At 38.0% G+C, this 14,188-nt stretch overlaps 2 protein-coding genes across 2 annotated transcripts in view; both read right to left on the bottom strand.

The window, feature by feature from the left end:
* Positions 1–1,660, bottom strand: part of LOC149488275 (diacylglycerol kinase theta) — a 38,515-nt gene extending 36,855 nt beyond the window's left edge. Inside the window, exon 1 of the mRNA XM_089695446.1 lies at positions 1,486–1,660. Coding sequence (XP_089551572.1) covers positions 1,486–1,612 — 127 coding nt within the window. The 5' untranslated portion in view covers positions 1,613–1,660. The remainder of the gene's footprint in view (positions 1–1,485) is intronic.
* A 6,620-nt stretch (positions 1,661–8,280) lies between these two features.
* Positions 8,281–12,241, bottom strand: LOC149488274 (uncharacterized). Its single transcript, XM_089695304.1, has 3 exons — positions 9,880–12,241; positions 8,782–9,473; positions 8,281–8,391 (listed from the first exon to the last, which is right to left on the bottom strand). The coding sequence occupies exons 1-3, from the start codon at positions 12,239–12,241 to the stop codon at positions 8,281–8,283; spliced, it is 3,165 nt and encodes a 1,054-aa protein (XP_089551430.1).
* Positions 12,242–14,188: the final 1,947 nt, after the last annotated feature.

Below are 14,188 nucleotides of genomic sequence, written 5' to 3'. Positions count from 1 at the left end.
AAGTTTGTAAGGATGTATGGATGTATGGATGTTTGTTACTCTTTCACGTAAAAACTACTGAATCGATTACAATGAAATTTAGCACACATATAGAGGGTAACTTGGATTATCACATAGGATAGGTTTTATCCCGGAAATCCCACGGGAACGGGAACTATGCGGGTTTTCCTTCGAAAACGCGGGCGAAGCCGCGGGCGGAAATCTAGTTATCAATAAAATAAATAGATTACGTGCGTTGTACAAGATTTGGTTATTGTAGCATCGAGCAAAATTCGTATACCATAGATTCAACAATTTCAGGATTTTCACACACGGCACAATCTGATCCTATGCTAAGCTTTTCGCTTGTGTTATCAATATCGTTTAATAAGACTTAGATCTTTAATTTATTAATTAACATATAACTTAGCACTTTTTATATTAGACGGCCTACTTCAATTAATATAATGTTGGTCAAATGGGATGTTACTTAGTTACTTAAGTCTCATACTATTTCGGAATGAGAGCTGATTTAACTTTTCTGTTTTTTAAATGTCTTACTTTCAGGCTATTTATTTTATTTATAATATGATGATATTAAACTTAGATTCGTGGTGTTCATGAATTCGGAGGTTTAAAGTTAACTTTCGACCAAAAAACATCTAAACCGTAGCCGTAAACGCGCTTTTTATCTGCTACATTGATTCTCTCCATTTCTTTAGATTATTTTTTATTTTTTTATTTTATATATACCTAAATAAGAAATGTTACGAATTTAGATTAATGAAATACTAATCATAGTTTATGTTTGCAATGTTTCGTACGCTCTAATTTCTTAGATTTGGTTCTCTTCAGTGCGTCACAGGCGCCGAAGATTTTTGAATGCTTGGGGAATTTTATTTCTTGCTATTACACACAAATTAGATAAATGGGTACATGTTCTTTTAAAACGGTAGAATAGTGAAATAGTTAGATTATTAATAAAAACAAACACATCATAATTAAGAAAAACTTTCGTAGAGCAAGCAGATTAGCGCGATGGTCCCTTCGTAGCCAAACGTTTGACGAAATTTCACCTGAATGGGAGATTTTCACAAATTCAATGGCAAACGTAGAAAGCATCGCAAATCTGACCTTCATCGGGTCCATGTAAAGTTAACGGTGACTTACCAAACAGAAGGATAGCTCGCGCCGGGCGGGGTGCGCCCCCGCCCCGCGCCGCTTGGAAAAAAACCTCATACAAAACAGACCGATCGATATCTCACAAGCTTCGCCAACACCATCTTTTCTGCTCCCGGCTCGACCTAGAGGATGACGGGAGAGACCAGGAGAGAGCGTGGCTCGGCCGGGGGGTTAAGGTCGAGGTCGTGCACTTGGAGCTGGAAGATGGCGGGTTCGGGCTCGAGCTGGTGGCGGAGGGATGAAGGGGTGAGACACGCCCGGGTTGCATAACTGGTCGTGCTTCGCGCGCGGGCGTATCGACGCGCGCGGGGCGCATGCGCGTACCTTCGCAGCCGTAGCCCTGCCCGATGAGCCCCCAGAGCAGATCGGAGCAGTGGTGGCAGTAGGTCGGCTTGTGGAAGGTCTTCTTGGCGAAGGAGTGGGTGCGTTGGGGCGCGCCGGCCTGCGCCATGGCGGGCGCGCGGGCCGGGCCGGTGCGGCGCGCTACTCATGCCGCGGCGCCAAGGGGCGCGCCGCGCTCTCCGAGCGGCTGTCGCGGCCCACCATCGCGGCGCGTCTGCCGCCCGCGCCCGTCCCTCCCCGCGCACGCGCTCGCCCGCCCCGCGCCCCGCACCGCACACCCCGCGCCGCGCCCGCCGCGCCGCGCAACGCTACGCGCACGCAACACGTGTGACCTAAGGATGACGTCCTGCTCCCCAAATCGATCGATGCTTGTTTGTTGGGGAAACAACTTCAATTATGTTTCATTTCAGCCCGTGCGCAAATATACATTTTTGTAAATTTCAAATTATTAAGTCTCTGTGATCATGGAAATTTTCATGTATCCACAACATACTCAATCAAGCTGTAAGATTTCAGTTAGCTGTATCCCACAGCTTTACATGATTGTCCTTAATTTTTCGTTGCTAACACTTATCACTTTTATCCAATTCAAATCCAATTTTCTTAATATCGAAGAAGAAAACGATGAATTGATCGTTAAAAATCCTTGTAGTACTATGTCTACAACTACTGCGTACTATGTATACTATGACTATTCTTGACTTGAGGATGATTGCTCTTATTAGAAATTGATTTGTTACAAGGAAATGAAAAACGCACAATAAAACTGAAACATCATGTGCCTCTATATAATGTACCTTATGACCAATGAATTATAGTATTAAAATTTAACCTGAAACCGTACATAAACGGGCTACACAAAGAAGCGACAACCAAAACCATATTTCAATACTTATAACTTATAAATACTAAAAACAAACGAAACCACAGACAACAACGAGTAAAAAATAATAATCAAAGACGCCTGCACAAGATCACTTACATCCGCGCGTGCGTAGAGCGCCACCAATCGAAACACGGATTGTTTACAATATGAACCGCGCAGCATCCCAGAGGCGCGACCGACCGACGTACACCATAGCACCTATATACACTATATCTATGTATAATAATATATATGAATAGTACTGGGGTGCGATTGGACTGAAAAACATCGCACTTCGTATGAATTACAGGTTTTAACGCAAGCTACTTCGTTTTTCATCGTAGTAGGTACTGTTATGCGAAAGTTTGTAAGGACGGGTGGATGTTTGCTTGTTTTTCACGCAAATAATACGAGTATAGGATTAATTTGTTGAATTACATACACATTTTAATCTGAAATAGAAAATAGGCTTTTATGCAGATATTAGTGTAATTTTGACAAAAACGAGCTAAAGCTCTAAATTTATTATTTTAATAATCAGTATAGGTACACACCGTGCATAAGTATCAACATATTTATATGTTGTTTCTCTATAGAAAGGCTCATTATCGTTTACTATTAACAACTTGAGTCCGTAGCTTCTCTCGCGTACGGCGTAGCACCTACATTAAAGTATTTAGAATAATATGGTCTCTAGCATAAAAAAAACATTGTCCACCCCATTTTTCTTGTACCACGTGAAATAAAAACGAAAACATAATTTTTTGCATATTCTATAATATCTATTCAAATATAAAGCGGAAAAGTTTGTTTGTTTGTTTATTTTGTTGAGCTCAGTAATCTCTAAAACTCATTTCGTTCTAAATCCTTTCTTTTGTTTCGTTGAATTTTTTTTTCGGAGTACCTAATCTATTTATTTATACATGAATCTATATAAGATCAAGTAATCGATAGGTATCAAAGCAGACCATCAATGAAAAAATTGCAAAAATGAGAAAAAATATTGCGTGAGTTCACTAGTTCATTAATACGTGGCTTAAATTATTATGAAGTAGCACGGCTAGGTAGCGCAACAAATTGTTGTTTGTCTGTATGTCCGGGCTAAAGTCAAAAAGTACAACATGGATTTGCTTAAAATTTTGCATGAATATTAATAACAGGTCGGGTCATATATTATAATCACGCTAGTAACAAAAGTGGATGGTATAAATAAAAAGGTGTAGATAGTTACGAACACAACATATTTTTATCTTCAAAAACTGCACACAAGATTAGACGTCAACGTATGACATGATTCAACCACCGCTATCGAATAAGAGAACAACTGAAGTAAATTGTGGCTAATTAGCCTCATTTCGACTTGCCACTATACAGGGTGTCACACTTTTGGTATACTAAGCTCAAAGGAGGTTATAGTTTTGCATACGCTGAGTACGTAAAAAATACTTATAAAATTCCAGACGCATTATTTTTTCGGATAGATGAATTCTTAAAACTCTATGTATACACCCCTAACAAGCAACACGCCCAAATTTGCCATCTGCACGTGAGACATCGTTTAAGATTATGTTTTCATTGACAAAATGCTCACATTAGAGAAGCGGTATATGCCGGCTGCGCGAAGCTAGAGAAGAAAACATAGATTTTCAGGAAAAATTTAGCAAAAAAATTATGACGTAATTTTGTTGTTTAAGTATTTTTTACGTGATCAGTGTATGCAAAACTACAAGTCCCTTCGCGCTTAGTATACCAATAGTGGGACACCCTGTATATAACGTTAAGTGTAAATCGGTGGAATTATGACGGTAGTTGGAGAAATGTCAAAAAAAGTAGTCACGCTCTTTTGAATTGGGGTATACATAAAATTTATATAGACGAAATTTTATATTAAACAATATTTTTAAGATAAATCGGATTTCGCAATGTAGAAATTTATACACGCAAAAATAATTTCAAGTGATCTCACATTGTGAGATTGCGGGTACCGCAAACGCTCGCGGACGCTCGCGGCGCCGCACGGTTGCCGCACGGAGCGTTTTGTATGAAAAAAGAGAAAATACTTATGTCTTAGTTATTATTATTATACGCCAACCGACACGGCCGCGGCATATGCAATTAATATAATACCTAAGTGAATTATTCTATTCGTAGCTACCCTCAATTCAGTGCTGTAAATTATTTTATCCTTTGTCAGGATTTTAAAATCTTACGTCTTACCAGATCCTTCCCGTTACAGCTTCTACAGCCAAAGCACAGTGACATTTTTACACATAACCAAGTTACAGAAGGTATTAAATCTTCTCTAGCGTTATTGAGTAACAAGTTTGAAGGGAAGTTATAAATAGAGGTGTGGAGCGGGCGAGTGAGTTTCCAGCCGATTAGCCTTAGTACCCTCTGGGTTAATCGAGGTTACATGCTTGCTGGTCAGCACTTGCAGGCCCGTGGATACACCGTACGGATTTAGGACGGACCAGAGCGGGTTTTAATAAAATTATAGGAGGTATGTACTATAATATTGTGAGTATGCGGTATTGCGTAAAGGTTGTTTATACAGATAAGGATTGGTTATCGTTGAATGTAAATCGGTTGAAATATGACGGCAATTGAAGAAAATGTTGAAAACTTAAGGGCTTGGTCTAGTAGTGCAAACAAATGCATCCTGTCATCCTATATGTAAATAATACAAATGTACTAAGGGAAAGTTGCTCCACTTAATTTTTAAAAATTAAATCATTCGTATGCATAATTTAATATTCGTAATAAGTACCAAAAATGACAATTTGAAACAATTTTCGTGAAAATTACACCGGGTGATTTTTTTTATCAGTACACAAAATTTGCGAATACTTTCTATTGATATCTTCAACTTCATGTTTATATAACTGATCAACTTTTACAAAGAAATTTGGACGAAATATAAAAAAAAATAAGCTTTCCATACAAAATGCAGAACTCTATAGGTACATTTTTTTCGACCTAAGTTTCTTAGTGAAAGTTGTTCAGTTTAACTAATAAAACGGATAAACAAATTTTGTATAAAATAAAAAAAATGTAATGTTTGTGTTAAATGAAAACAAAAGATATTTATTTCTGACTAGCTTCCGCCCGCGACTCCGTCCGCGCGGATGTCAGTCTTCGCGTCTTCTACAGATTTATTATATTATGTGTAATATATAGATTTATATTGTTAAACCTAATAAATCTTTTGCTAGCATTCTGATGCTTTATCGGTTGCACTGGATTTATCTCTTTTTTTTTCAATCGCTTGAATGATATAGGATGGGTCCTTGATGGGCATCGAATGCTGAAGTCTCGAATCAATCAATTCTGACAGTAGGCAATTTATGTAAAATCTTGATAATGGTCCATCATTTTATTTTGCCTAAACGTTACATACTTTTTTATATATTCTATTTTTAACGAATGATTCACTCCAGTCCAAACAGCAAATAAGCAGACTTCTGCTTCTGCAACGTTTAGTTGTCCATGAATTTAGAAAAAATAGTCATAATTATTATCTATGACAAAAGTGTTATTTTTTGCATTGTATTTCAAATATTTAATTTTTTTTAACCGCATCTTCCGCATTCATGTCTTTTGCCGGAATTAGACATTTAACTTCTACTAGTCCCATTTTCCCTTTTTGATATGGGAGTGTATAAAGTAATTTTTTTAGATATTTCTCGTTATACTTTTAAAAAGTTATTATTGTCATTTTGCTCATTAGGTAAAGTAATTTCGATATCAGTTTTAAGTTTTTTGATACCTGCAATAATAACGTCATAATCGCCTGCACATACTTATCGATTACAACCTGTATACAATCCACCATCCACATTCATAATGTTTTCCTGTCCTCCTCTCCTTTACGCTGTTCACCGATACATTTGAAATGAGTAAATCTGCTACCACTGAAGGATGTTTCATTGTGATCAGCAAATTTTCACCACTGTTGTCGATTATTTGTTTTTCATTTTTAATCAGCAATTGGGAATCATCAGTTTTGTTTTTTGCAGATTGGTGATGTACCCTAACAATACGTCGAAAAGGGAAAGCATCAACGAATTATCTTTTTCGTCCTCTTTTTTTATTCTTCGCGTCTCTGTTACTTCTGTTTGTTTAGTTCTCAACACCCACTGAATTTTCTATGTTATTGTGATCTTCCATTACATCTGAGTTTTGATGATGTGATGATAATCCATTCGTTTTAATATTGGTACTTAGAGTTGATAGACTAAACTAGAAATGGCGGACTAAATTTGTCAGCGCGTCTGTAAGATCAGAATATAAAACCAACATCCTGTATTTAAGTTACAAAATTAATAATCAAACAACATGCCGCTACGTTGAAAATGACTAGAAGAAAAAATTAAAACACCTCGGATCAATTTTGGAGTAAACAAATCATTTTCCCCGTATGGGGATTTCCCCGGATGAAGTTCAAGTTCTCAATACAAGTTTATATTATATTTCGTATTTCTCAAACGAAAAATAATCATTTTTGGAACTTCAAAAAAATTATATTATAAGAAAATTTATGAGCTTACTTTAGTTTTAAAGAAATATACATCCCTTTACTGACACCCCGTAAAATAAAGAAATTGTTGCCAATCACCTTTGCAATCTATTTGGTTTTTTTTTTTTTTTCTAATAATTTTTTTTCTAGTAGTTACACGCGTATTTTTTTCGTTTATTTTCCATATCGAAATCAAATGTTTAAAAATACGAATATTTGCACAAAACTAAGATAAAAATAATCAATTAACAAAAATATTAAATTTAATGAAGTAGAGCAACTTTCACTTCGGTATGAAGGAAAATCGAGCGTAGAGCACACGTCAGAACGCTCCGGCCCAAGGAGCGCGACTAAAGAAATTCGCTAGGATTTTTCCTAATTATTTTAAATATTTTTTTAATATTTAAGGAATTATCAAAATTCAAAAAAAATTTTTTTTAAAGGATTAATACTCATTGGTCTTCAACCAACTCGAATAAATTAATGGAAAAAATAACTTTTAGCAGTATTTATCAATAGATTTTGTAAGGCAAAAAATGGGAAATTTAATGAATTTATAACGTTCTAATTAAGAAAATCATAAGTTTTTCGGCAATTGTGTTCAGCAGTTTTTAATAACGACTATATAAGGATAATAATGCGCTGATCAGATTGTGTAAATTGTAATCGGTTGCAACGTAGTGAGTGCACAAACTTAGCTGGAAATGTCTTTGGGGTAAATAGACTTATCTTGAAGGCCTGATTAAGGTAACATAAAGTAACTTTATAAATGTGAAAAAATTCACGCGCATTGCGTATATAACACTGTACGAGCAAGCACGTCCAAAGTGCAACAAGGCGCTTTGCTTGCAAATTGTATCCAACATTTTACACTTTATATTAAGATGAGTCACGCGAGGTACTCTTAATGCCCGTCGACGATGAACTGATTTTAATTTAATATAAAGTGTAAAATGTTGGATACAATTTGCAAGCAAAGCGCCTTGTTGCACTTTGGACGTGCTTGCTCGTACATATTCCCGGGCGGGAAAGATGAGGGTTAGTATGAGATGAGGTGACCCCATGATACAAGGTGATAACAATATTTCTTAATTATAGTGAACCCCATGATTAGTAGTAGATACATAATTATTTCTTAAACTATAACTTATACAGATCAAATATTCTACGGGAATAATAAACCTAGGTGTCTGTTTCACCATTAGGTACACACTATAACACTAGAACATTCAATTTGTTTACACTACACTGCACTTTCACTGTGGACTGGAGGGCCAGGCTCACCGGAGGCGGCCGCGCCAGGGCCGCGCGCCTGCTGCTGTACTGGAACCGCTTGCAAACATTATTGCTCCGCCGAGTCCAGGATAGGAAATAATATATGTATCGCAGCGTAGTATTACTTGATTGGATCAACTATTGGTTCGGTATTTTCATGTATTGAATATTTCTTGATAATCTTGATCTTAATCAATGATGTTATGCTTACGAGAGATATCATTCGTAGAGGCTGTATATGTTTAATTGTATGTTATTGTTTACATTGAGTCATTAACAGGCTATTATTCGCTCGCCTCGTGCCTTGCAATATGACTCCGTCGCAATATGATCGCGATTGTATTCTTCCACAAATCTTATCTGGGTACTTCATATATTTTTCCGTGGCCTTATTGCCTTCTGATTAGGGTTGAGTATTGTAATATCCAACTAACCACCAATCGTCTCTAATTATTTGCATGTATTTAATGCGATCAAAATAAATACTATTGTTACTAAGTTAAGGTAATTTACTTATATTATAAAACCATGACCTACAGCTATCTTAATACAAATTAATGATAAAGAAATTGCAACGGATGCAAAACTCAACTCTTTTTAGATGATGTTTCAGAGATTTTACTGCAGCCTCCCACAGCCCACCGGCGGATGGCCAAGACGGGCAATTGTGGTGCCATTCTATTCCCATATCTACGATCTCTGACTTAAATTCTTGACTTTCTTGGAGCTCGGTCAGCTGTTGCTGTAATACGTTATTTGCTCCAATAAAATTTTTTCCTTGATCACTGTATATGTGACCCGGTAAGCCTCTTCTAGCGATCATCCTACGCAACGCGGCAAGGAAAGCGGATGTTGATAAATCAGAGACGAGTTCCAAGTGTACGGCCTTAGTTGTCATACACACGAACACTGATATATATCCCTTTGTGGTCTTAATACCACGGCCCTTGCTGCATTTCACGTTTACGTGTCCGGTATAATCGACACCGCAGTGATAGAATGGGCGCGAAGGGTTTGTGCGCGCGGAGGGCAAATCTCCCATTATCTGTTGTTGAAGGTCCGGATTATGCCTCCTACACTTAACGCACATGCGTAGACGCTTTTTTGTAGCATTATTGCCGCCTATAAGCCAGTATTTACGACGAATGATCGAAGTTGTTAATCGCGCACCCCCATGGAAAGTGAGCTCATGCGCTTGATCGATGATGAGTTCTGCTAATCTCGTGTTACAGGGGATGATGGCAGGATGCTTCATCTCGGCATCGATGTTCGCATGTCTAAGCCTACCACCGACGCGTAAGATGACGTTTTCATCTAATATAGGATTTAAACTAAATAATTTGCTCCTGCTTACTAATAGCTTTTCCTAATTTTAAACTATGTATTTCTTGTGAAAAGCTTTCTATCTGACAATTTTTAATAATTAAATTCCTAGCTCTATTTAATTCTATAATGCTTAAATAATCTTGCTTTTTAGCTTTAGCAGTGAACCTTAATATCCACGCTAATATTCTAACAGCTTTAGATAGTGAGCTTTGCTTTTCAATAATTTTCTTAATAATTTCGCTTCCGCTTATAACAATATTAACTTGTTTAATAGCCTTCAAGTCTTGATCTGTGCTATAAATTTGTTTATTTTGCTTATCAGGTATATAGGTAGGTAGCCAGGCAGGACCCAACCACCATAAGCTATGTTCTCGTAGCTGAGAAGCCGTAAGACCTCGACTAGCGCAGTCCGCTGGGTTTTCTTTAGACGCGACATATCGCCAACAGTCAGCCGACATCGAATCTGTGACTTGTTTCACTCGATTTGCGACGAACGGCTTCCATCTGTCGACCTGCCCGTTAAGCCAGCCTAGTACTACCATCGAGTCAACCCACCCGTAGACGGTGATGTTGTAATTGACGAGGCATTTTTTAATTTTTGCCATTAATTTAGATAATAAAACTGCACCACATAATTCTAAGCGGGGCAGTGAGCATTTTTTGCTTAGCGGTACTAATTTTGTTTTTCCCGCCACTAAAACAACTGACGAATTATTATTACGCGTAATTTTACAATATACAACAGAGCCGTAAGCTTTCGTGCTTGCGTCACAAAAGCCATGCAGTTCTATCAGATCATTCTCTTGAGTTTGCAGCCACCTTGGTACTTGAAACTGGCTGATGGTGTCGATATCTTGTTTTATCTTACACCATTTTTCAGTGATGTGTTGTGGTACGAGCTGATCCCATGCTAAGTTTTCTCTCCAAACATCTTGAAACAATATCTTAAGCTTTGTTGTGAGGGGAGAAAGCCAACCTAGTGGGTCGAAGATCTTAGATATCTCCGACAATAGAGATCTTTTCGTAAGCTTTGTACACGTATTTAACTTAGACTGAAATATAAAATTATCGTTTTGCGGATCCCAGCCAAGACCTAAGGTCTTTGTTGACTCCACTTGCTTGAAGTCAAAGCAATCTTGATGCTGTATAGTTACATCAACGTGCTTAAGTAGTTCAGGCGAGTTTGATTTCCATTTTCTTAAGTGGAAACCGCCCTTCTTCAACAGATTAATCATATCTGTCTGTAGCTGCTTGGCTGCCTGAAGCGAGTGGGTCCCATGAATGAGGTCATCCATGTAAAATGATTCCTCAAGGACGCTAGGCGCTAAACTATCTTGAAAGTTCGACCTTTCGTCATGAGCTAATTGTTTGAGTGTCATCATGGCAAGGAACGGAGCCGCCTTTGTTCCATATGATATAGTAGCCAAGTGATACTCAAGTAACTTTTTATTTGGACTATCCCTCCATAAAATCATTTGTAAATTCTGATCTTCAGGGTTAATCCATATTTGTCTAAACATTTTTTCTATATCGGCCGTAAATGCATATTTAAATTGCCTCCACTTAATAACGAGACTAAATAAATCTTGTTGGAGATTCGGCCCCCGATACATAACATCATTTAAACTAGAGCCTGATAAAGTTTTACTCGAAGCATTAAATACAACGCGTAACTTAGTTGTCGTTGAATCGCTTCGGGTGACACAATGATGAGGTAAATAACACCTAAGGTATGTGCTACGGTCATCGGTCGCGGGTGTCATATGTCCGAGCGACAAATATTCATCAATGAATTGCACATAATCATTCTTAATAATTTTATTACATTCGAGTTTCCGTTCTAAATTATAAAATTGAGCAATTGCTTTTGATTTGGAATTGCCTAATTTTTCCTTGTAATCGGGTAACAACGGTAACCTGACTTCATATCGCCCGTCTTCCCGTCTTTTTGTAGTTGCCTTGTAAAACTCTATACACTTGTTATCTTCCAAAGATAAATCGGATTTTTCGGAAATATCTTCAATTTCCCAAAAATTTTGTATCGCTTCGAAATTATGTAAAACTACGTTGCATTGAAACGTTTTTGTATTGCCACTCAAAATCCAACCGAGCTGCGTCTGTTGAGCAGTCGGTAAGGTCGAGTTTACTTTACATATTCCATCCATAATAACAATAGAATATATATCTGCACCTAATAAAATATCTACGGGACGACTTTTATAAAACTCAGGGTCCGCAAGGGTAATATGATCTAGGTATGACCAGTTTGGTTTTTCAAAAGTACAACTAGGCAAGTTTTTAATAAGTTGTTTCATAATTAACGCGTCGGTTTCAAAGGAAAAATCGCTGACTAGAGATGAACACTTTAATGTGACCATACCCTTACTATTGCTTTCCTTATCGCCGACTCCCGAAATAACACCCTTACACCGCTGCCTAGGGATCTTCAGAGCCTGTGCTGCGTGTTCGGTAATAATACTAGTTTGCGAACCTTGATCTAGTAGAGCTCTAAGGATACAGTAAGAACCATTCATGGCTTGCACCCTTAACATTGTAGTAGGAAGTAGGACCTCGTTGGTGTCCTCCTGAATTGACACGTGCGAGTTACTTGGGAGCTGTTTTTCAGCGGTGGCATCGACCGCTGCATTTGCTGAGTTGCCCCCACGCACGCTCATGCCCTCACCGCTGTGACCGAGTTCCGCGCGCGTGTATTGCGATTGCGCAAACGCCTCGTGTAAAAGACGATTATGGGCCATATTGCACTCGCGACAAACTTTATTTGATTTGCATTGATTGCCATTATGATTAAATAAACAACTTGTACATAAATTTAATTTCGTAATAGTTTTAAGCCTATCACTAGGTGGCATTTCTAGAAATTTTTGACAATAATATATTCCGTGATCATTTCTCCTACACAATGAACACCTAAATTTTAAACTTAAATTGCCTTTATTATTAAGAACTGGCGAAGTTATTTTACTACTACTTAACAACGTTTTATGATAATTAGGCTTATTATACTGCGGACTAATATATTGATTCTTATTGCTAACGATATTTTTTTGCATAGGGTTATCTTGTTTCCTATGTGACGATTCTAATGAAATAAATTTAACTTCTAAATACTTTAAATATTCCTTAAGGGATGGTAAATCTCGTGGGTTTTCTACCGATTCCATATAATCAGTAAAGGACGCGGTATCTAATTTTTGACTTAATAAATATACAATTATAGGATCCCACGAACTAATATCTATCCCTAAATTTTTGATCGCATTAAGACACTCTTGTGTAGTGTCATGCATACGTTTAATTAGAGCGACTGACCGCTGTTGCATTACAGGTAAACCCATTAATGCATTCATATGCGATTGAAAAATAAGCCTTTTATTATTGTATCTCTGGTTTAGAATGTCCCAGCAGACTATATAATTATCTGAACTTACAGTTAAATGTTGTATCAGCCTCTCAGCTTCACCTCTTACTTTTGTTTTAAGATGTTGCATCTTCTGAGCGTCCGATATTGAATTATTGTTGTGGATTGTCTCGGTGAACAAATCCTTGAAAGAAACCCAGTTGTTGTAGTTTCCACTAAACGTAGGAATCTCCAGCTGTGGCGTGGACTTCGCCATATGTGCCGCTTCCCAAATTTTCTTATTAATGGCCTTCTTGATAGCCACGTACTTCCTCTCATAAGCCGAGAAAGCACGGTCATATTCGTCGTTGGACCCGTCCAGCACCAGGTCCAGCTCCCAGTGCAGCGAGTCGATCGCCGCCCAGCGGGACTGGGCCGTGCTGAGCAGATCCTCCAGTTCCCATCGCTCTTGTATAGGGTCCAAATCAATGCTTCCCACCGTCCGGTGGAAAGCCTTAAAATTAATCTGTTGCCTTCTTAACATCTCTACGGTCTTGCTTTCATGAAGAGCAGCCTTGCTGCCGCTCGGTTGTGGATTCTCTTGAGTGTCTGGTTTATTGAATTCGAACGTGGGAGGATTGAGCGGGGATTGTGGTTTGTCCCCACCTATAACCTCACAGCTCTGTAAGTGCGACTTAATAGCACCATACCTTTCCCTTATTCTCTCCAGATCCTTTTTTATTGCCTCACGAGTGTGTCCATCTATCTCCTTACTTGATAGCCTCGTGAAGTTCGCCTCATATTCGAACCAATAGCTTTCCAGGAGGTCCAATCTCTTCTTAATGTACTGGAGTGTTCTCCTGCTTGGGCCATCTTTCTTGAAATTAGTATAAATATTTTCTATGGCCGATGCCAGCTGCTGCTGGTTGGCTTGTATATCAGCGACCGAAGACATTGTTGTTGATGTAATATTAGGACTCTACTACCGACTATTCACTTGCTAGAACAGTATATAGTAGAGAGTCACTTGTCTATAATGCACTGTATTGCAGGTGCACAGGTCTACGGAACCACACACGCGAACGTACAAGGGTCCCGCTTTACGATAGCTCGAAGGACCAGAATGTACGGGCCTATCCCGTACGTGTGTATGATTAATTAATATTGAAATAAAAGAATTATTAAAATATAAGAAACTTGTAATTAACTGAATATAATAACTATATAATGGATGGCTTGCTCGTACATATTCCCGCCCGGGAATATGTACGAGCAAGCACGTCCAAAGTGCAACAAGGCGCTTTGCTTGCAAATTGTATCCAACATTTTACACTTTATATTAAAT

The sequence above is a fragment of the Colias philodice genome, chromosome 5 (genome assembly GCF_061535455.1).
Source record: "Colias philodice isolate Cphi_HAF_F1 chromosome 5, ilColPhil1 Martin Lab GWU primary, whole genome shotgun sequence".
Lineage (NCBI taxonomy): Eukaryota > Metazoa > Arthropoda > Insecta > Lepidoptera > Pieridae > Colias > Colias philodice.
The sequence above is the reverse complement of the archived record's forward strand: the minus strand, read 5'-3'. Positions and strand labels throughout refer to the sequence as shown.

Coding starts and splice junctions, on each gene's coding strand:
- LOC149488274 (XM_089695304.1), bottom strand. CDS start 12,241: ATGGCCCATAATCGTCTTTTACACGAGGCGTTTGCGCAATCGCAATAC. Junction 9,474..9,879: donor AGCGGACTGCGCTAGTCGAG/GTCTTACGGCTT, acceptor ATCCTATATTAG/ATGAAAACGTCATCTTACGC. Junction 8,392..8,781: donor GTGGGCTGTGGGAGGCTGCA/GTAAAATCTCTG, acceptor AAACATATACAG/CCTCTACGAATGATATCTCT.